General features: G+C 40.1%; 1 protein-coding gene across 2 annotated transcripts; it reads right to left on the bottom strand.

Annotated features, from left to right (window-relative positions):
• Window positions 1-11,914: 11,914 nt before the first annotated feature.
• VCAM1 (vascular cell adhesion molecule 1) lies at window positions 11,915-19,188 on the bottom strand. Of its 2 annotated transcripts, XM_086463390.1 has the most exons (8): window positions 19,125-19,188; window positions 18,110-18,388; window positions 17,051-17,368; window positions 16,166-16,438; window positions 15,297-15,560; window positions 14,583-14,849; window positions 12,801-13,067; window positions 11,915-12,075 (listed from the first exon to the last, which is right to left on the bottom strand). In XM_086463390.1, the coding sequence occupies exons 1-8, from the start codon at window positions 19,186-19,188 to the stop codon at window positions 11,915-11,917; spliced, it is 1,893 nt and encodes a 630-aa protein (XP_086319516.1). The 2 variants fall into 2 exon arrangements, with proteins under 2 accessions (XP_086319516.1, XP_086319517.1); XM_086463391.1 differs by lacking the exon at window positions 12,801-13,067.
• Window positions 19,189-22,701: the final 3,513 nt, after the last annotated feature.

The following is a 22,701-nucleotide window of genomic DNA, read 5'->3' as shown; positions in this document are numbered from 1 at the left end:
CAGGGTGACTCTTGGTTAATGCCATCACTGAGCTAGAAGATACTGAAGAGGTAACACAGGGAAGCACATACGGCTGCTCCTGGGACGTGGCTGATGTGGTCATAAAATGGGTAAGTCAGAAGAGATCTGCAAGTGAGAACTTGCAAACAGGAGAGGAAGAGAAGAGGTGTTTTCTATAACTAATACTAATGAGAAGTGAAAACTTCTCTCTTTTACTCAATGCTTATTCACTGAAAACAGAATACGCTGACCTTCCCTCCATCAAAAGTTCTTATGACTTTCCATAGTAGGCAAATCTATATTTTAATTGACTTCTGATGGTATTGGTGATTTATGGATGGCTGATCCTAGATGCCATTTGCAATGACGTGAAAAGGAAAGGGACATAGCTGCAAAGCACTGCAGGGCCATGGTAGGAGAGGTATAGCCCACCATCACATCTTCCTTGGTAAGGGCTGAATCCAGTATCCCACGTAATCTCTGACAAGTCTAATTTATTTCTACAATACAGGTCTTTGCATTTAAAAGAATGTTAAGACAACCTTAAACTCTTTCTGGAAACAAAGATTTACTTGAATGCACGTTTCAATCAAGAATACTCTAAAGGAAGTCCTAAATATGGTTATCAAATACACTTCAAATGTTCAAGAAAATGGAAAACATTTTTCAGTCAGCATACTTGAAAAATCCAGGACAGGCTTTATAAACACCAAAGACTTCCAGAGAAATGCCAGCTGCTGTCAACTTCCTACAGGAAATTTTTGCTCTGTGATATGCTGAACAATGACCATGTAGATGAAGTTATTAAATCCACTATAAGATTAGTGTGCATGTTACTAGTTAGGTGATTAACGATCACTGCTCTAAGCTCAGTAAAGGTCTCTGCTGAGTGTGCATCTCTGGTTAAAAAAAGGTCAGCTGTCAGGAGTAACTGGTTTCAGGGGCACTTCAGCTGATGCAAGTGTGGGAGAGGTGGCTCTGTCATCACGCTGATGATCACCACCACTAGCTTGGTTGAACCAGACTAAATATGAGTAAGACCTTATAGCACTTTGGATCCAGGACCTGATCCAGTCAAAAGTTAACCCAGCATTAAAAAAAGGGGTGGGTTGGTGAGAAATTAGTTTTCAGTAAGGAGCAGACTTGACTTTTGGCCTACTATGGCCATTCAGAAATTATGAAATATCTTCTTTTCATATCAGCCATACTTTTTTTGCTGAAGAAAGCAATATCCTAAAATATTAGGATCTGCAAGGAATGAGATGCAGAATAATACAAGAAACATTATAACTCCTTTAAGGTAGCTAAATGATGGAGCTTCATTTGGAATAGAAAGTACCAGACTGATCACTGCCTGTGAATGGTGACGTTGCACTGGAAGTTTTGGCGAGGGTGACAGAGATTATTGACATGTGAAAAGCACTTCTAAATATAAACACTTAAAAGAGTGATAAATAGATGATTTTTTTCACTTAGAAAAAATATGAGTAGGACAGAATTGCACACATTAATGATTAGTAGACAAATGGTAGATGACAAACGTTTAGTTTTCCTGCATCATAATTCAAAAACAAGGGGACAAAAAGGAGAAGTGTTCTAAACTAATCAAAGGAAATACTTTTTACCAAGTGTCTAATTAAACCATGCAACTCTTTTCCACAGGAAGTAATTTGGGAGAGCAGTTTAAAAGGAGTCATGAAATAACTGGACATTTAGACTTATGACTAATGTCAGTGATCTGGAAGAGTCCAAGTCTTATGCCTGCAGACTTACATTTAAGCATTCTATATTAGATATCAAAAAAACCTCAATACTATAGAAGCAGCTGTTCCTAAACCCGTCTTCAGGGATGTTTCTTACATCCTCCTGCGAAAATATGGTTGTTGCTTATTGCCAAAGACCAGTGTACTGAACTGTTTGAATATTTTTCATTTGATCTTGTATGGGAATTACATTGCTCCTTACAAAACAAGCAATGATACCTTGTGGAAGCCTCAGTCACGCATACTTACAGAAAACTTGAAGCAGAGATGACCACAGAAGATCATTAAGTCCAATGTCCCACTAACTTTACAGTTAGAATAGGTTGATCAGGGTCTTTTCCAGCTGAACTGCAAAAATCCTCATGGACAGAGGTTCTACAGCTGCTGACCAACCTGTTTTGAGTGCTGAACCACCCTCACCATGAATTTGTTGCTGGCACACAATTGGAGCTTCCCTTGTCACATCTTTTGACCATATCCCCTTGCCTTTTTAATGCACACCTCTGAGAAGAAACTGGCTCCGTGTTCTTTCTAACCTCTGCTAAGTGGAGGGATATCGAAAGACTACAACCAGTCCAGAAATGCACTTTGCCTTTCTAAGATGCGTTTTTCATCTGGCAACAGTATTTAGACATATCTGCAGATCGCAAACTTCAAATTGCAAAACAGACTAAATGGGATGGAAAAGTAGGCCTACGTTAGCCACAAAAATTTCTCATACTTTGGCTCTTAAACTTGACATCAGTGTATTTTCCAAAAAGTCTATGCATTTAATTCAACCTAATTCTAACCTCTTTAAAGTTAGGAAAGCAAATTACCAAGTAGTAAATTGATTGAGCATATTAAATGAAATTTAAGGTGCTTCTTTGTACAACTTGCGTATGGGCCATAATCTCAGGGTGACCTAGAAGATGCACTGTACTACATTCCTTTATCTAGACTGCAGACTTCTCTTTCCATAAAAAAAACAGGAGCCTGAGGATGGCTTTTTTAACACACTCAAAAAACTTGCTTTCAAGATGTCTGTGCTTGACAGTTCAACTGCAGGAAAGATACAACTAAAAAGAGGTAGTCATCTTTTAAGTACAGGCAGGGATGTTAATCTTGTGGTTCAGAACTGACAGTTTTTCTTTTCAAGTGTCATAGACTTGAGCTCTGATTACACACTCTTCACAGGCTCCAACAAAGGAAGCTCTTGTTTCATCTGTGCTTCATGCTGTTGGTCTATTGTTTCACATATTCATTTTGATAAATCATACAAAATGCTACCTTGAAATTAAGCTTTTGTCATTAACAGTGGAAACAATACCTATGTAAACAATCTTTTATAAAATTCTATGAGATTTTTTTAAATGTTCTACCAATTCAGTAAGGTTCCCAATATTTCTCTCTCATCTGTTTTATTACTACTCTCTACCCTGTTCTATTAGTACTCTTACTCAACAGTTTAGGACATTTAACAATTTATCAGCCACTCCTCTTTAACACTTTCTGGTCAGGATTTCTACATACCAAAACCATTAGACTCTTAGAGTCTGAATAACCTACATCAAAATTTTTCCTAGGGTTGTGGTGAAAAGTATAGCGAAGGTTTTCATTTCGTTTGCAATGAAAAAGAGAAGGTGCCGTGGCTAGTCTTGCTGCTGACAGCCATGAACCTGACTGTCACAGCCATCCCCTGCTTCATTTGTGTACTCCACAAAAGGAACAGGGTAGCACAGCATAACAGAAAAAAAAAAAAAAAGAAGCCAAACAATGCCTCTGTAACAAACCCAAGGGGACTCTTCTTCAGTCCTTCAATGAGTCAAAAAAACCAGCTTCCCCCCACTTCGAAACTGTCCTCCTTTACCTTGACTTCAGTTCTTCAGAAGGGCCCAGGTCTCACAAAGGAGCAATATTCTAAATTACTATACAGCTTCTGGTCAAGAAATCTTTTTAACTTTACTAGGTGAAAAGCAATTTTGTGAACTGACATAACATTCTAACCAGTCCAAACAGTGGCCAAGCTAGGGTTTTAAAGATAAATGTTCATTTAGTGTGATTGCAATACTTTTCCAATGAAATAACCTCAGTTTTTACTTCAAAGAGGTACAGTACAAAACCACCGATTTTTTGAAAGTTTTTAACATTCTACTGTTTCAAATATAAACTCTTAATGAAAATATTATTATGTCAGTAGTATGACTACCTTCCTCCAAAAAATCAGGTTTTCTTCCAATCCTAATTCTATAGAAAACACTTGATCTAATTTTTAGTTCTAGTAATTATTCAATCTGCTTACATTTATTTTAAAAATTAATAATATGAATGTTAAATATCCAAGTGAGAGTTCTTCGAATGCAAAAGCAATTAATTACTCACTCGTACTGTGTTAAATACAGTAATTGGCTATACAGATTGTATGCAGAATAACTCCTTAATAGATTTTGTACATTCAGCCCTCCAGCTATAATTTGTGGGATCACTGCCAAATCCCTCCCTCCTGCTGCTGACAGCTTGTGACAATGCTGTGCAGAATTCTTCACACTACATTCCCTTGTGTCCCAGACATTATCTAGAAATCTAGATAGTTCAGTGTTGAAAGATTCCTCAAACTTTCTCCTGCTTTCTTCCATTTTGAAAAGAACACAAACCAAAACAGTATAAAATAGAAACTTCAAAAGCTCCCAGACATACCACCACGAGAGATTGAACTCAGCAAAGAGGTACTTCATTCCTTGCATGCTATGAATTTACATAATTTCAAGTGACAAAACAAATAGAGAACAAAACCATTGGAAGTTACTAAAGGCGGTGGAGCAAACTCTGACTCAGGAAACTCCTGAGTTTCAAAACTGTTGGAGGCTGGGAGTGTACTTGAGGAATATACTACAATACTTTTTGGTTTTACAGCATTTTTTAGGCATTATCTTTTACCTACTGCTGGTTAAAAAACTTGATCTGACCTACTGTGGTCATTCTTATGTTCTACATCATAGTGAACCTCATTTTCTTTTCACTGAATCTTTCTACAATTATCTTGTTACCTCCTTACCTGGGTCTGGTTCCAAAATTATGTGTGTGCACTCATAAAAGACTGCAGGACCTCGTGGGTGAGTCAGCATTAATCTCAACCAGTATTTACCTTCGCTTCCCTATTCAATAAATCCCAAGGCTAAACAGGTGCCTTGATCATAACTCACATCTACTCACCTGTCTCTCATCTCTGCAACACGAGGGCTTTGCTAACAAAAACCACAACAGCTTTTAGGAGGTGGACTCTCATATCCGAAGAAGTGCAGATCTTGGAGGTTTATACAGCCCCACTCCTTTGAATTGGCAGTGAGCTAGACACGGAAAGAAAAAGGAATAATCATAAACGCAGGCTACTGGTAAAGCGCGCTCTTCAACTGCTTGCTAATACAGATACTTGCTACAAAACAGGGAACAAGACAAAGAAGAATTAAGTTCTGATGATAAGTTTACAGATATAATAAACAGGATATTTCAGTACATTTACATTTTGAACACAGAACTTTCATCCTATGAATTTACCTTTAGATGTGGAAATAAATTCTCCTGTATCCTGTATGTTTCTTTAGCTGCTTCTACAGATACATCACTTTTTTGGCTGGCAGACAAAGCAAGTAGAGCACTATTCTGCCATGTTCTTCCTTTTTACTTCAACTCGGACAACCTGGGAAGAGTGGTTTATGCCAACATTGTTGCAGTTTCTCAAAAGAAATGATGTTTTTTAGTCAATACAAACAAAACCTTGCTCTCTGCTCCATCCCTGCTCTGTTATCGGCACAAGAGCCTTTTGACTATGAACTAGAACAACAGAATCAACAACAATGCCACGCTGGAATTACATTTTGTTTGTGAGAAGGAATTTTTCTTTCCCTTTTCCCAGAGCTTATCTACAAAACCTAAATTGTCTCCCTAAACTGTTGTGGTGGTTTTTTTTTTTTTCTGTGTCCTTTTCAGATAAGAGTGCCTGAATGAATTATTCAACAGTGACGAATCATGCTGTCTTGCCTCATTCTACTGTTATGATACTTGGATATACATGGAGGGACAAAATGTTCCTGCATTTTAGTTGAAAAGGGAATCAATAGAAACAATAGCAGATACACTTTCAATGTAATTTTAAAAACTGCAGGCAGTCATGTTCTAACTCTATTTATGTATTACTGATACTGAAACAAGCAAACGAATGCACCATTTGTGGTTAAGATTTTGTTGCTAAAGCTCATTAGCTGGAGGTGAAGATACAATGCCAGTAAATACCCCAACCCCATTTTCTGAAGTTCTTTCTTCAGCTGCATGTTAGTAGACCTAAAGGATCTAGTGCTGGGTTTTTTCCAAGCACACCAAGTGCATGGGAGTGTAAAAAGCTAGTTTAATCCACGAGGTTTGACTAGCCGAAGCAAAGAGGCTCTGTGGCTCAACTGGTAGCAGTGTCTCAAAGTTACATCACTGTTAAAACTGAGTTTTCATTACTGTTAAGTCTCTGAGCCCTTAATAAATGTGAAAGAACAACATAAAATATAACAGTCTGAAATAGGTGGGAGTGTTCAAGACATGACATCTGTGTTGGGAACATGAATTCTTTCAACAGCTATGGCACCATTTCTTTCAACTGCTGAGAGCAGATGTCCCATATCTGCCTCTCATTCAAAGGAAAGGTAAAATATGTAAGAGAAAAAATCCACAGCATTAGGTCACAACATTCTGTTTTTTACAATTAAGCACAGCAAAGAGCAGTAAAGTCATTCTGGTTTCCTCACATGCTCCTTTCTGGTTCAGTTAATACATAAAGGTATAGCTTTCATTGTTGTGATGAAAAAAAAAAAAGTCACTGCTGTCCTCCTACAAGCCACATAAGCACAGAGTCCCAGATCCTCTGTCACATCTGTTTATAAAATATGTATTTGCCTTTTTTTAGAAATAAATCTTCAGTTAGTCCTGGCACATCTTTGGATTTAAATGTCCACATTTCTTCACATTGCAAAAAGCAAAAAGTGCCCTTGTAAGGGTAAATTTTCAACCTGCCAAAAAACCTGTTCCCCCTGTTTCTTTCACGACGAACCTTAAACACAGCAGAATCACCGAGAGGAACCATGAATATAGTAGGCAAGGGGAACTTCACACCTCTGTATCTCATGACACACATTTGGCCATTCTGTGTACTTCAACAGCATGAGAAGGAATCCTCAGGCAGGAAGGACAGAGGGACAGACAGGAGATTCCTTGCTTTGGTACCTGGTGGCTACCCAGGTACTCAGAACAATACATTTTAACTACTAAGATGCCTGGTAGCTAACAGCAAAGCACACCACTCTTTTTACAAGCATTTCCATACTTCTGTTAGCATAACTTGCATCGCTCTGGTGCCAGGACGTCTAGCATGGGGCCTCTGAAAGACTGTCAGGCTTAAAGGCTGTTGAGCTGCACAACAGACAACAGAACAAGAGAGGTAGTTTCCCTGATGTACCTGCTTCTCTCATTTCTACTTTAAATGTGAAGTGGCCTTCAAACTTAGTATAATGTCAAAAACCCTGTCAGGTTTTGACTGGTAGGCTGAATGGTCTGGGTAAAATTCTGACTGGTTGGTACAACAGAGTTTTAAATAATGGGAAAAGCTGATACAGGGATTAAAGGATAGAAAACATAATTAGCACCAGTCAGCATAGTTTTATGGAAAGTAGGCATTATCAGACAAATTAGATTTAAGGTATTTGGACTCAAGAAGCACTTGACTTTGTATCACATAGCTTTCTGTTTCAAAAAAGCATAGTAAGAACAGCTAGCTCTGAGGGACTCTATCCTACAAAGGACTGAGAAATGGTAATGGGAATAAGGAATTGACTTATTCTTTATTCCCTGCAGTGATTCTCTGACCAAAAAAATGGCAAGAGTAAAAAAGGCCATTTATGGAAGCAAAGCTGCACAGAGGAGGAGAAAAGAAGCAAAATCACCTCTGGCACTGGCAGAAACAGCCCTGGAGCATCATATACAGAACTTTCGCCACATGTTGAAGGGTACATTGAAGTGCTGGAAGGGATTTAGAAAAGACCACAAGGATTATTTACTGCTGTACAAAATGCCTTATAGAGAAACCTAGGCTTACAACAGCTCAACCTGTTTAGTTTTTCAAAGAAATAAGAGACGTCTTGATTACAGTACGCAATTATCTTGTGGGGAGAAAGGTCAGACAAACTGGACTAGGAAGTAGGCCATGTATATGGAACAGAAAGGGCACAGCTAATTACCAAGGACAATTGTATATTCTCCATTTGTGAGGAATTCTTGGTCAAAACGAGATTCCTTACAGGAGGATGCACTCTGCTCAGAGAAGTTACCTGGTCCAGCACAGCAGCACGTCGACAAAGCTGACTGACCTGCTGCAGCCGGAGACACCAGGTCATCATTTGGCCTTAAACACCATGACCAGGCCCTGTTAGTCCCTGAAACTGGGGGGAGCCTGTCCCTGCAAACACAGGGCCTCCAGCGCTATCGCCAGCAGGTAACAGCACCTCTGTCACAGGATACACTGACCGTTCCCTTCGGTATACCTACAAAATAATTTGAAAGCATTCTCAGAGAAGTTTAAGAAAGGTATTTTCCGTTTGAGCTTTACATCTTAAGGAAGAGCACACCCTGAACTAGCTGCGGGGAGTCAGATTTTGCAATCACCTTTTAAAATCCAGGCTCATTTCAGCATTACCATTTAGCATTGCCCCATGGTACCGCTGGGATGAACCCCTGCTCTGAGGACACAGGGGCAACTGGTGTGCTTGAGCACAGGCCCAAGCAGGGGAAAATGCAGCTCTAAAACCTGTGAGGTGACTTTGTAGAGAAAACCTGCATGGACCTGTCACAGCCCTTTGCTCTACAGAACCGTGGTCTTGGTCATAAAGACAGGCCCTGTGGCAGAGACTCTTACCTAGACCTCCAGGTGGCTCTGAACACTTCTGAAAGCGCTTGCTGGGCTGGAGCTGCTGTTTGTCTGCCTTTGCCGGGGCAGAGGCTTTGCATTTTGCTTGATGAGAAGCAGTGCAAGGAGAAACAATGTTCCTTCTGTAATTTTCAATAAAAAGAGAAGTTATTTGACTGTGAAACTATTAACCTCCATAGGACAAGCATCTGCTCAGATCATTAAGTGTCCTGGAAAATACCGAAAACCAGGCGGTAGGGGAGGAGATCCCCTGGCAAGGTCCTTCTCTGTGATTTCACTGAGAGGAAGCTTGCTGGCCACACAAGAGCAGCCTCTGCTAAAACGAGCAGTACAAGCTCTATCTATTTACTTAGCATTTCTGGGTGAAAAACTGACCCAGTTGAAATCACTCCTATTGACTTACATGACTTAATGGAAGGGCAGACAAGCTGTGTAGACGTTAAGGGCCGTACCTGTATCACAAATACTTGTGAAACCAACAGCGGAGAGGATACCGGGAACCTGTGGAGGAATTTCCAGGAAGGAATACACAAGTACCAAAGTGCTGTTGCAAGATGACTCCTATTTCTCTTCCATTCATCTTTCCTCTTTTTATTCCTCCTCAGGGACTATGGGAGAGGGAACACCAGCTAAGCCCCTTCTCCAAGTATGCCTGGCCCAAGATCGCTCAGAGAAGGCATAAGAAGGCAAGATATACCTTACTGGGTCTCACCAGTGATTCAGCTACCCCAGTATGTCTCCAGCAGTGGGAGACACTGTTTCAGGAGAGCATGCAAACCTGGCCACTTTCTGCAGTATATTCCCCGAGGACTGCTCAGCATCAGTGGCCATTGAATTAGGGATTTATACAGTACATTTCTGCCTATTCCCTTTAGTATTTGTTTAGGAACTTTAACCCACTATTTTTTCCATTCCCCTTTCGAGCCAATTGATGCTGTTATCCTCCACAGCCTTCTGCAGCAGCTTCCAGTAGTTTGCCATTCATTGTGTAAAGAAGTACTTTCTATTATTTTCGTTAAACTGCTTTCTCCTTAGTTTGTGTGCCGTGCAGTTCTGGCATTGCATTATTTAGCAAACAGCAGTTCTGTATGTGTTGTTTGCTATCAACTGCCTTCACAATTTGGAAAACATCACTGACATCCCCTCCTCCTTCAGAATTCTTTCTCCAAACTGGAAAGTCCCAGGCATTTACATTTTTCCTGTTTTCCAGTCCTCCTGCTCTGTATCTTTTCTAACCATCCTTCTTGCAATACAGATACCAGATCTATACCCAGTAGGCAAAAAAATCTCTGTGCACCAAAGTTTTGCACAGTGGAAAAATCATGCTTTCTGGTTTGTTCACAAGACAGCAGTGAGACAGGCCTGACATTATTCTGAATAAATCTGCCTGGCACCACCTCCAAGAAATTTATGTCATGGGCCTGTCAAAGCTCTCCTCCTCCTCTGTCTTCAATCTTTTCTTCACCCTCCTACTGCATGCTCACATTCCTCCAAGCCAAGTCCACACTGCTCTCCCATTTTTTCTGCTACACCCCCACTTTCCAAGCCTCCCTTTCCAACTGCAGATAAGCGCAGGACCCTGCGTGCACTGATTTACTGTGTACAAAACACTGCTGAACACGCTGTGAAAAAGATATGGGAGACCTGCCCTACTGGCTCATCCTGCAGCTAGCTACCAAGAGACATCTGCGTTTGTACTGCTGTTGGGGGCGGTTGTTACCATTTGTGCAATGCAAAGAAACTCTTTTCACCTATCTCTGCTTGACCTTGTGTGTGCAAGTTTGTGGGAGCCAAGCCCACCTTCCTGTGCCTAACGCAGTGGCTCAGGGCTGCTGAGACGAGATGCACTCCAACATCTCAGCCACAGTGCCTGCACTCCCACAGCCTTGCCTGCAGCGCTGAACATCACCAACCAGCTGAGTTAAAGCAGTGCTGCCAGACAGGAGAAGGGGTGTAAGGGAGAATACCATCAAACTCCAGCTCTCCTTCCCCCTCACCTTTGCCTCTGCACAGAAAGCCCACTCTTTTCACATCCATTTTGCCAACACGGGAGAGAGCGTGCAGTGAAAAAAAGGCGCTAAGCAGGGCGAAGCATGCAGGCACTGGCTGTCTATTAAAAGGAAAGGTGTCAGGCAAGTGGTTTAGTTTTCCACAGTGAGCAGCTTGGGAAGGGCATTTCTTCAGGAAACAACTCAACCACCATTGCTGAGGCTGCGTAGGTTTTGCCTCTCCCCCTTGCCTATGCCTTTAGGTCACTGCCTGACTTGCTTGTGCCTTTACAGCTAGGGCTTCCCATGACAGCCGAATCTGCTGTTGCTAAGGATAATGGTTTTCACTGGTCCCTTTCCATAGGAACGTGTATTCTGACATAATCTTAAGCAAGAATCACTAGGGAGATCTAGTCAAAGAAACCTACTGGTAGTTTTATTTTGCAGTGGAATTCTGTAAAGCGTATTTATTGTCATCTTATATCCGAAATGAGGGGTCTGATTTGGCTCATCATGGAATAACAGAATTCTGACATTGATTTGAGAATGATTAAACCCTACAAAAATACACCAGCTGTCCTAAAACTAACTAGACTATAATCCTAGACACTTTCTGAATAATATTTAAAACAAAATGTTTCACAAATCAGCTTTGAGATCTTAAATTAATTTAAATTTTAGAAATGCATAGCACAGTGATTGTGTAACTTCACTTAAGGTGCAGAGTTTAGGGCAATACGAGTGAAAAGAAAACATTTTCCAAACATTACCACAAGCAGACGAATTCTATTTAAAACATTCACTCTGTAGAGTAATACAAAATAAAATATTACAATCTCATCAGCTCAAGTGATGCTGATTTATACCTTTGAATTAACATTTCTCTGTACAGTTGCAGTAAGACTGCCTTTTTACAAACTGATATTCAGTTGAACACATTTATAACACAAATTATACACTATGTACAAACGTAGTTCTCCAAGGAACTCTTTGTTCAGCATGCCTCAACACAGAAGTAATTTACCAGTTTCTAGGACACGATGCTAGCTTTCCCTTTAATTTAAATACTGAAATACTCCACAAAACACGAAAAAAAACCCATTTGCTATCACACGGTGGTGTACTTAAGTCACTTGTTTGTTTCCGTATGTTATAGAAGAGTAGAACCAGTCACAACAATAAATAACATTGCTTATTATGAACTTAGACTTATATTCATCCAATCACACTTTCAGCCTGAGTGCTTTTACAAGACTGTAGGATCCATTTATCTTTGCTTTTCTTGACACGTAGATCAAAATTGCAGTTGCAGGTACTGCTATTGCTGCTACAGAGGAGAATGCAATAATCAGTGGTATCATTTGATCTGGCTTTTCCAATCTTCCTGAAAATGGACACAAAAAGAGAGAAAAGTTGTGTAAAACCTGACTGAAACAGATACGTGTATGTTACTGTAAAAGCAGCGTTATTTATGACCTTCATTTGGAATATTATTTCTGTTTTCATGCACAAAGCACATTTCAAAATGTTTTCCTTATGGAGTTACTAAAGAAAAAAGCATATTACAAACTTGAATTCCTAGCCACTATCTTAGTCTTGAATTTGCTATGCAAGTTCAAACCCATCTCATACCATCTACAATGAAGAATACCATGGAGTTCACGAAAAGTACAAGAAGAATATCACGTATTTTATCCCAGAAACATTTGGGGACTTTTCTACCTCTTGGAAAAAATGATTCAGGAGAACACCATGTTTTAAAAGCCCAAACTTTAGACCTTTTTGTGAATCAGAACCTTCTCTGGATTAGTCTCACCGTTCATGCATGTGGAGAGAAATGCAGCCAGGATTCACCTTCTTCTGGCCCTAGTCTTAAAGCTACTGCACCAACTCAGGTAAGAGAAACAATACCATCCACACTGAAAGGAGGTTAAATACAGCTTGTTCCCACCAGCTGTTCTATTATTTGGTTTGATTTTGGGTTTTTTTTTTAGGTTAACTGCAGTATTGTTGTGCAAGGCTCAGACATGAACTAGTTGTGCTCACCCTGACAAAATGTTCCTTAGAAAGTATGAACAAAATAAGTTTACGGCAAATAGATCTACCTACCTACAACAGCTATCTCAATCACTTTGATGTTGTTTCCAACCTCATTGAAAACATCAAGCAAATATCTGCCTGTATCATTTTTGGTGACGTTGTAGAGTATAAAGGTTCCATTCACTGATGGCAGAATAATTTCTTTCTCCTGATGGACTTTTTTCAGGACCATCTGTGATGGTGGGTTACTGTATGTGCTACATGTAATAGTGATATTTTCTCCTTCTGTAACATTTTCTGACGGATATACTAACACAGTAACGTTTTGGGGAGGAACTGAAAAGAGAAGAAATGCAAGGTAGGATTTAGCAACAAACAGGAGAACACTCATGAGGTATCAGCAGCTTGTACACACAAAGTACTAATCCAGTTAATGGATTCACTATAATATTCAAGCACAGCTATAGCTTTAGACACCGTCACTAGCTACCCTTCAGACACTGCAGTCAACAGCAGCTGACAGAAAGAACATTTTGTCAATTGATGGAGTATGTTGTACATCTTTTACACTTCATGGAAACATTTCTTATTTTAAATTCACTGTTTCTTCATTTGAGTTCATTAAAGGATACAGACCAACAGACCCAGAGGTTGATGTCCTCTTTCAACAGAAGAAAAACAAAAAAAGCAAAAGGAGTCCTAGAATAGCACTATTTTCACCAGGTTCCACAATTTTACATCCTGTTTTCAAAGGTGGAAGTGGAACTATGAAAAATTTTGAAGCAGCAATTATTTTGTGCATCTGCCGTTTTGGACAGAAGTTTTCATTAGCACTAAGTTCCTTCCAGTCAGGACAAAAACCTCTGCAAGTCACCTCAGTTTTTTAAAAGACAATTCATTCTTAATGGAATTGAAGTGAAGACGTCATTCTGTCTGTCTGAAACAAATCCTAATGCTAACTCTGTACAGTAGTTATTCTAACTAACCTTTGACATAAAGCACTACGTGCTGAGACTGCCCTCCCAGGCCATTAATGATATGCATTCATATGTTGCTGCATCCTTTAGCTGAGCCCTATCTATGGTATATTTTGTCATCCACTGTTTCAAGGGTTGTGATCCCATCACCTATTTTCTTTCACAGAGCTGTAACATCCACAGATGTGCGAGAGATGGTAACACTTTCTCCTTGTGTCACTGCACTTGATGGGAAAACTGAAACTGTATTTTTTGGTGCAGCTACAAAAATAGTACAGAATAAGGGAGAGAGATGGGTTAGTGGCAGAAGTGACCCTTAAGCAATACACTGTTGCCATGGAATAAACAGAAGCAGCAGGGCTAAAGCAGAGAAGCCCGCTTACTACTGAAAAGGAAACTTTGCTATCTTTGCATGTCGGTTGAGGAATGAGCATTTGGCACAGCATAAATGCAGTTTGTGAGAACAGGATACAGTCGTAACCAGAGAGCCAAGGGGCTGTAACACAGTTCCTCCGCAAAGACGTTTCAGAATGCACTTTCTCTTTGAATCTTTTGTATGCAGGTATCTGGATCCCCCACTGACACCTATTTGGAAGAAAACACAGACACTGCATACCGTCTTTGCCTCATGCATACATTTGCCAATTGGAAGGAGTGATAGAAGCTCAGCTGACATGAGAACTTTGCATAAGCTATCTGTGTTAAGGCAGATTTCACCCTGCGTTGTTTAAAGATTCCTAAATGACTTAACTACATAAGGGCCACCTTTTGACTCCATTTACGTTAAGGACAGAATACCCCTGTCCTTCACAGAATAAGATCTGTACCTAAAATACATAAACAGAATACTCGTGTTCCATCTTGTTCTACTAACCTTGAACAAGTAATTTCACAGCTTTTTCTTCTTTGCCAAATTGGTTATAAGCTTCACATTCATAAAGCCCCAGATCTTGACTTTTTATCTTCTGTATAGTTAAAGTTGCATCTTTAAAAATTTTCTCAGACTCCCCGGTTGCCTTCTTTTTCTTCCAAGAGATCACTGGAGCTGGATTACCAGAACTAGTACATTTCATCATCACAGTTTCTCCTTCTTTAACAGCAGTAGCAGGGATAACAGAGATCGTTGTATTTTTTGGCCCATCTGAAAGGAAGAAACCTGTAGTTAATCACTGGATTTTTTAGAGGTGGATCCAATGTGTCCTACTGGATGCCAGGTTGTCAGCCTCCCAAAGTTAACTTCTTTTTCATTCTCAGCATAAGTAAAGCACACAGTATCAGAGCTTCCATACAAACTCTCTATAGCCTAAATGCACTAACCAAGTGCTTCTAACCAAGAACGGTAAGAAGATAGATCAGCTTCTCACTCATTCAGATCTTGACTTAAGACTGTCACGACATTAAGGATTTCATGCCTTTGTTTTGTTCATCAGCACTGCTCCTTTCTTTGGGGAAGAGCAGAGGACTATGCTGATTTTTTTGTACTCACAGAGTTTTGTTTAGTTTGATGCGTTACTTCATTTATCACTGAAGTAAGTGGAGAACTAACTAATTATTTCTAAATTATTAGGAAAACATTACACACACTTACATTCCACATTAAGTGTTATTTCACTTTTCTTTTTCCCAAACTCATTTTCTGCTGCACATTCATAGTCTCCTCCATTTAGGAATGTCACAGATGGAAGAAGAATTCTCCCCTCACTGTAAGGCCCCATGTCTGCACTGTCAGATTTCCTCCTTAAAATAACCTTGGGAGAAGGGTGACCCTCAGCAGAACATTGTATGGAAACATTTTCTCCTTCTTGAACTGTTGTAGAAGGCTCAATGGAGAGTTCTGCAATGTTTGGAGCACCTGCATGACAAAAGAAAGGCTGTTACACTAATGCAAGAGTACTAAAGACAGAGAGGGTTTTAAGAAAGCAGGAAATGCTTGCCCAACAATCTGTTCATTTTGGTTTTGGTCCCAGGCTCCATCGGAGATTTTTGGCTCTATTGAAATAGTAGCAGTAGCTTCAATAATAATAATTAATAATAATAATATCCCAAATAGTTTTACTATTAAATCACTACTAATTTTAATGACTAAAACTACTAGTTCAAAGGAGACTGTAATATCCCTGTGAAATTTCTGTGCACATTAGTATTTCAAGGAAAAAACGGTGTGTCCCCGACTGCTGCTTTCTCAGATTCTTTTATCACCTCGAGTGTTGCATTATAAGAAACGTATAGAGGCGTGCATGTACAACAGCAGTACAGAGAAAATTAGTTGAAAGTTAAGCATAGAAATGAAAAGCACAGCCCACGAAAAGCAGCAGTAAATTGAAAGCTAAATCCTGAGTATATAACAAAGCAAGCCCCTCAGTTTTCTAATTTTCAATGTTTCAGCATCCTCCGACCCAACAAGCAGCTGCCAATCGGGTACGGGATTACACAAGTTAAATACAAGCCAACTGGTACCTTGTATAACAATGTCCACACTTGCTGTCTCTGTTTTATTAGTCACCAGATTAATTACTTCACAGATGTACAGTCCTGAATCAGTGAAATGGGCATGACGAATAGAAAGGACATTGTTTTCTACCAGATGCTGAATGCTTTCATCAGCCAGATGTTTTCTCCAAACTATTTGTGGTGGTGGATTACTCTCGGTCACACAAGTGAGTTTTAGAGGGTCTCCTGCCATTGGCGAGTTGCCTGGAGATGCAGTAATGGTAGTATTTTGTGGACCAACTGGAAGAGAACAAAAAGAGAGAGAAAAGGTCAGTAAGTTAATCAAGAATGACACGCACATCTTTAACACTAGCTTCTCTAGAGGTACAATTCACACAGTACCAAGAAAAAATGAATAATGTGTATTCCAGTAACACAGTGGAACAGTTTTTCCAGACTTGATAAGACATTTAGCTTGCAGCTTTGAAAGCTAAGGTAGACAAAATATGTACAAATTTCTTTTTTTTTTACTCTTATATTTGTCTCCTTATTGTTTAGGACTATAAGCTTGGAACTGCTAAACATACAATGGCAATTTAAAAAAACAATTGTATATCTGCATGCTGCCATTTTTCTTCTGGTCTTTGCTTGCTGACTGAGCACCAGTGCCCAAGATGAGAGGAGTTACTAAAGCATTACGTAACTTCTGCCATGAACAACAGTGGGTATTTAATGACTCAATGACTTACTGAACACAACAAAACTCAACTGAATACAATAGATTATCTACAAAAATAATACAGATAAAAAGTGCCAATTATAAATTATTTACAGAACACACTTTGTAAACCCATTCCACGAAACAACACTAAACTGTACTTGGTGTGAAAGCCCTAGAATAAAAATACTTACAGTTTGCATTCAGCTTCTGAGAAGTTACTCTTTCTTTGGGTTCAAAGTCCACATCAGGAATTGTTAACGTGGCCACACAGGTAATCTCTTTCCCAATATCTTCAGCCGTGGGATTAAATGAATATGTCACAGTTTTGGTCTCTGTTTTTGTCCTGCTGTCTTCATAAAAATTTTTTTCATGAAGAACATGTTCCTCTTTCTTTAGGAGTACTTCCAGGCAATCAGAAGGATACACATCAGGAATTTTACAGATGACAGTGACTGGTTGTCCAGCAACTAAGGATGAGCTGATCTCAATGACAGGATCACTGGGGAAAGCTAAAAAAAAAAAAAAATCCATTCCTTTAGTGCAGCAGAGATGAGCTCTAGGGTCAACATAAGAACAAGATCCAGACATCAAATAGTTTAGAGGTGTTCAGAACATGACATTATATCAACTTGATTAAAAGACATATCTTGATGTGAAGACATGCAGGTCTTTTACATGCAGTTCGTACACTAACAGGAGTTCCATTTGTACGATAGCTGAAATATGATCACAAATGTTCTAATAAGATCCAGCGAGGTACCTAGGCAGTGATACAGCTGCTGAAATATAGGCATCCAGAGTAATCCATACTCTCCTGTTTTCTGTGCTGGTAGGTTTAGGTAGACATCTGAATCTTTCCCCTGCAAACTACAAGGGCTTTGACTGGGTGCTCTGCACTTCCAGGTTTCCGAAATACATGCATTTCAACCACATTGATTTTTTTAATTGTTTTTTTTTTTCCCCAGATCTGCGAATGTTTTGGGGAGTCCACGTTTTGGCTTTCAAGTATTGCCAAGAACAAGAATAAGACAGTCCAGTACGTACTACCTTCAGTGCAGAAAGCTAAGCAGAAAATGGCTGAGAGAGTCCCGAACAGACAGATAAAGGCATCTTACAAGGAAACACATGTAGAGCTATAGCAGACTCATTATCCTAGCATTGTCAGTTAACTACCAACCACGACATTAAAAACAATTACTGATTTTTTACAAGTATGTACAACTCAAGGAGAATATTACATTTTTACTTACAGTAAATGTCAACTTTGATACTCTTCTCTTTTTTCTCTTTCTCACCACAGGAGACTGTACACACATAAGAATGAGAATTCACAACGCTAACTGGATTCATAGTCAAGGTAGAGTATGTCCTATGGTTGTTCACTGTTCCTCCAAGGGGGCTGTCCATCTGAGTCCTCCAGGAAAAACTTGGTGCTACACAGCCAGTACTATTGCATGTGAGTATGAGCGTTTGTCCAATCTGTGCAACGATTCTGTTAGCAGGTATGATCTCCATTTCAAAAGCTTTAACTACAACAGGGAGAACACACATAAACTCAGCCGCATTCTCAACATTTATTTTCCCATTTCTTCTCATTTTCTACTGTGACACAAGGTCATTACTTTGCAAGTTTACTACCGTTGTGTGGAGGTTAAACTAATAAAGCTTATACAGTGATTTACATCTCCAAAATACCCCATAAACATTGCTATTTTTGTCAAGGGTAACACAGACTCAGATGACACTAACAGACAGTTCTCATGTATAAAATGGCATAAACCCAATGCTGTCAGTGAAAATAAATGCACTGGTAAAATATGGCTTTTTTTGTCAGGTGGATCTGGTTCTAAAAACTTTGTAATATTTGAGGGGAGGGGTGGTAAGTAAGATAGCAAAGACAACTGCAGAATGACTTTGAACAGGACATTTAGTACCAAACTTGACTGATACTGTCAGGGATGACAGTAAAAATCAAACATGCAGTGATATACTGCAGCTGCCTCCTAGACTGTCTTTTAGCAAACTCAGTAAGAAAATGACTGTGTCATTGCAGAGCACAGAAAAACTCACAGCAAATGTCAAAAAAAGCTTTCTGACATTTTGACAGAACTACTTAATTGACAGTTGTATTCACTGAAATGTAAAAGCAACTGGAACAGAGAGAACTAAAGATCAAACAGTAAATTGTAGGTCAGGTAACACCTAACAAAATCAAAAACGAATAAAGCAAACACCCACCACCACCACCCCCCCTCCCCAACTTACCAGTCATTAACACATAAAATATGATTAGCACAGCTTGGCTTGTCCTTCCCATCTGTTTTAACATTTGGAACTGCTGTTAGTAGGTAAAGAAAGTAAATTCAAAAGTCTTGCTTTCTGTTTTCTGCGAAGAAGCACAGTGAGATCCTGCTGCTCTGCAAGAGTTTATTAGAACAGCTCCAGCCGCTCTTTATAAAGGATCTCCTGGAGGTGGAGAGGGAAATCCCTGGACGGGGAACTCCGGGCAGGGAGGCAGAGCTCCCTCCCGGGCTGTACGGGGGCGGGGCCCGGCGCCCTCTGCTGCTCCCTTCCCTGCAGGGTCTGCAGCCCAGGAAAACTAATAACGCTTGTAGACAGTGCTTGCTAGACTTAAAAAGACCAAGTCAAGATCTGATTCTGCAAAGAACTGATAAAATGAAAGGATGTGGGTAATTCCGGGTAATTGAATGGTACCGTATCTCAGATGGACAAGTTATTCAAGTTTGCTTTCATTGTACATATTTTCGTAGGGCTGAGTCCCAAGAATACTTCTAACAGTGCTCAGTTCTGTACACAACTTTACTTAACTCAGTATTCTCCTTCAAAACTGTGCTACCAGTATAAGGTGATGTTACTCATGGTCCCAAGTGGTTTTGATCCATGAAAATGAAGAAATAAGTCAGATAACAGAAAACTGGAGATTTGACTTGATCAGCTTGAATAAGGTTCATCCTGTTTGGATGAACTGAACTAACTAATTTTCCCAATTCCAGTTTAAAAATGTCTGTAAAATGTCCCTCTTTCAAGGTGCTACTGGTACACCTTACATTACTGATATGCCTCTCAGGTCGCTTATATCCTGTTTATGTCTAATTGAAGTATAGCAGTTGATAATACAACTCTGGGATTAGTTTCAGCATTTGGTTTCCAGTGGGTATACGAATCCAGCTGGGAATATTTCTGAGGACAACTACTACTGGCTAACAGAGTGACAACGTTATGAAAAAAAGTAAAACAATATTTTCAGTGTTTAATTTTCAGTTGGGAAATGCTGCAAATGCAAAGAACGGATAAAAGTTTCCAAATTCCAATTGTTTATTTATTCAACTACTTGAGTAGTTCATATGGGTCAATTATGAATCACTAAATAAAAGCACCTAGAAATTCAAAATAAAACACATATGTTTTTAAAATCTCTGGCAAATTTTTTGGTATGTAGTAGTTTGATCATTTGGTGTCTATGAAATATTGTCATCATATAGTATATTTTATAAACAGCACCAATTCAAATATCTAGTAAATGAGTAATAACTTGGAAAAGTAAAGGCTGAAGTAATAATGCTGTAAATGCTAAAGAAATTTAATTGCTGAAAAGCTGGCACTACAACAACATAATACTTTTTGAGCCAAGCAGATTTTATGGTTAATAACCTAATGCTAGCTCCAAAATACCATGTTCAGGTGACAGTAGTACCAGAGGATATAAGGCTCCTGCTGGTCTACTGGCAGTGTGTCTTCTTCAGGAACTACTTTTTTCTGCTTTTTCCCTGACTGCAGCTGCCCCTACATTTGCATCCTCATCAAAGGACACCTGGACAGTACAGGCTGCTACAGAAACACACAAGGTAAAATAAGAAGCATCAATCACTTTTTTCATACACTTATCATAAACTCATAAATATAAAAGGGATGTATTGATTGTGGGAAGATAAAATTGTGATCTCAGGCAGAAAGTATGTCTTCAAAATAATAATAATTAATAATAACAATATTCAGAAATATGAAAAAACAAGACAACCCAAGAATTACCCAGAAGACAATAAAACAGGAAAATCTGAAGCACCTAGCAACGCCCAACCAAAAGTTACTAAAGCTGAAATTCAATGGAACTGCCACAGTGGATTCTCCCATAATACATTATTTTTATTATCATCATCATTGTTCTTATCAAAGGAGGAGGAAGAGGAATTAAAAAAAGTAATTCTCATAAATCTTAGGAAATGCAAGCAGAGTACTGTTCTGGAAGTACTGTTATCAAATCCACAAATCCTGAGGGAACTGGCTGATGCAGTTGCCAAGCTGCTCTCCATGACATTTGAAAAGTCATGGCAGTGAGGTGAAGCCCCTAGTGACTGGAAGAAAGGAAACATTACACTCATTTTTAAAAGGAGCAGAAAGGAGGACGCTGGGAACTACTGACCTGTCAGCCTCACCTCTCTGCCTGGGAAGATCATAGAACAGATCCTCCTAGAAGCTACGCTAAGGCACATGGAGGATAGGGAGGTGATTTGAGACAGCCAGCATGGCTTTACTGGGGGCAAGACCTGCCTGACCAACCCAGTGGCTTTCTACAATGGAGTGACTGCATCAGCGGACAAGAGCTACAGATGTCATCTACCTGGACTGCTGCAAGGCCTTTGACACGGTCCTCCACAACATCCTTCTCTCTAAGTTGGAGATGGGTGGACTAAGTTTGATGGGTGGACTGTTCAGTGAATAAGGAATTGGCTGGATGGTCGCATCCAGAGAGTAGTGGTCAATAGCTCGATGTCCAGATGGAAAACAGTGACAAGTGGTGTCCCTCAGGGGTATGTACTGGGACCAGTGTTGTTTAATATCCTCATTAATGATATTGACAGTTGCACTGAGTGCACCCTCAGCAAGTTTGCTGACACCAAGCTGGGTGGTGCAGTTGATACACCAGAGGGATGGGATGCCACCCAGAGGCACCTGGACAAGCTGGAGAGGTGGGCCCAGGTGAACCTCATGAGGTTCAACAAGGCCAAGTGTAAGGTCCTGCACCTGGGCCAGAGCAACTGCCGATATCAACACAGACTGGGAGAAGACATGCTGGAGAGCAGCCATGTGGAAAAAGACTTGGGGGTACTAGTGGATGAAAAGCTGGACATGAGCCACCAATGCACAACTGCAGCCCAGAAGGCCAATCACATCCTGGGCTGCATCAAAAGAAGTGTGGCCAGCAGGTCGAGAGAGGTGATTCTGCCCCTCTACTCTGCCCTGGTGAGACCTTACCTGGAGTACTGCATCCAGCTCTGGAGCTTCCAACACAAGAAGGACACGGACCTGTTGGAGAGTCTCCAGAGGAGGGTCATGAAAATGATCAGAGAACTGGGGCACCTCTCCTATGAGGACAGGCTGAGAGAGTTAGGGTTGTTCAGCCTGGAGAAGAGAAGGCTCCAGGGAGACCTTATAGAGACCTTTCAATACCTGAAAGGGGCCTTTAAGAATGCAGAGGAAGAACTATTCACAAGAGTTTGTAGCAATAGGATGAGGGATAATGGTTTTAAGCTAGAAAAGGGTAGATTTAGGTTGGACATTAGGAAAAAGCTCTTCAATATGAGGGTGGTGGATCACTGGAACAGGTTGCCCAGAGAGGCAGTGGAAGCCCCACCCCTGGAGACATTCAAGGTCAGGCTTGATGGGGCTCTGAGCAACCTGACCTAGTCAGGGATGTCCCTGCTTATTGTAGGGGGGTTGGACTAGATGACATTTACATGTCCCTTCCAACCCAATACATCCTATGATTCTATGATAAATCCAAAATCTATCCAGAAAAGGTAACGACATCTGCAGAATGACT

The sequence above is a fragment of the Leptosomus discolor genome, chromosome 3, assembly GCF_034619465.1.
Source record: "Leptosomus discolor isolate bLepDis1 chromosome 3, bLepDis1.hap2, whole genome shotgun sequence".
Taxonomy (NCBI): Eukaryota; Metazoa; Chordata; class Aves; order Leptosomiformes; family Leptosomidae; genus Leptosomus; species Leptosomus discolor.
The sequence above is the reverse complement of the archived record's forward strand: the minus strand, read 5'-3'. Positions and strand labels throughout refer to the sequence as shown.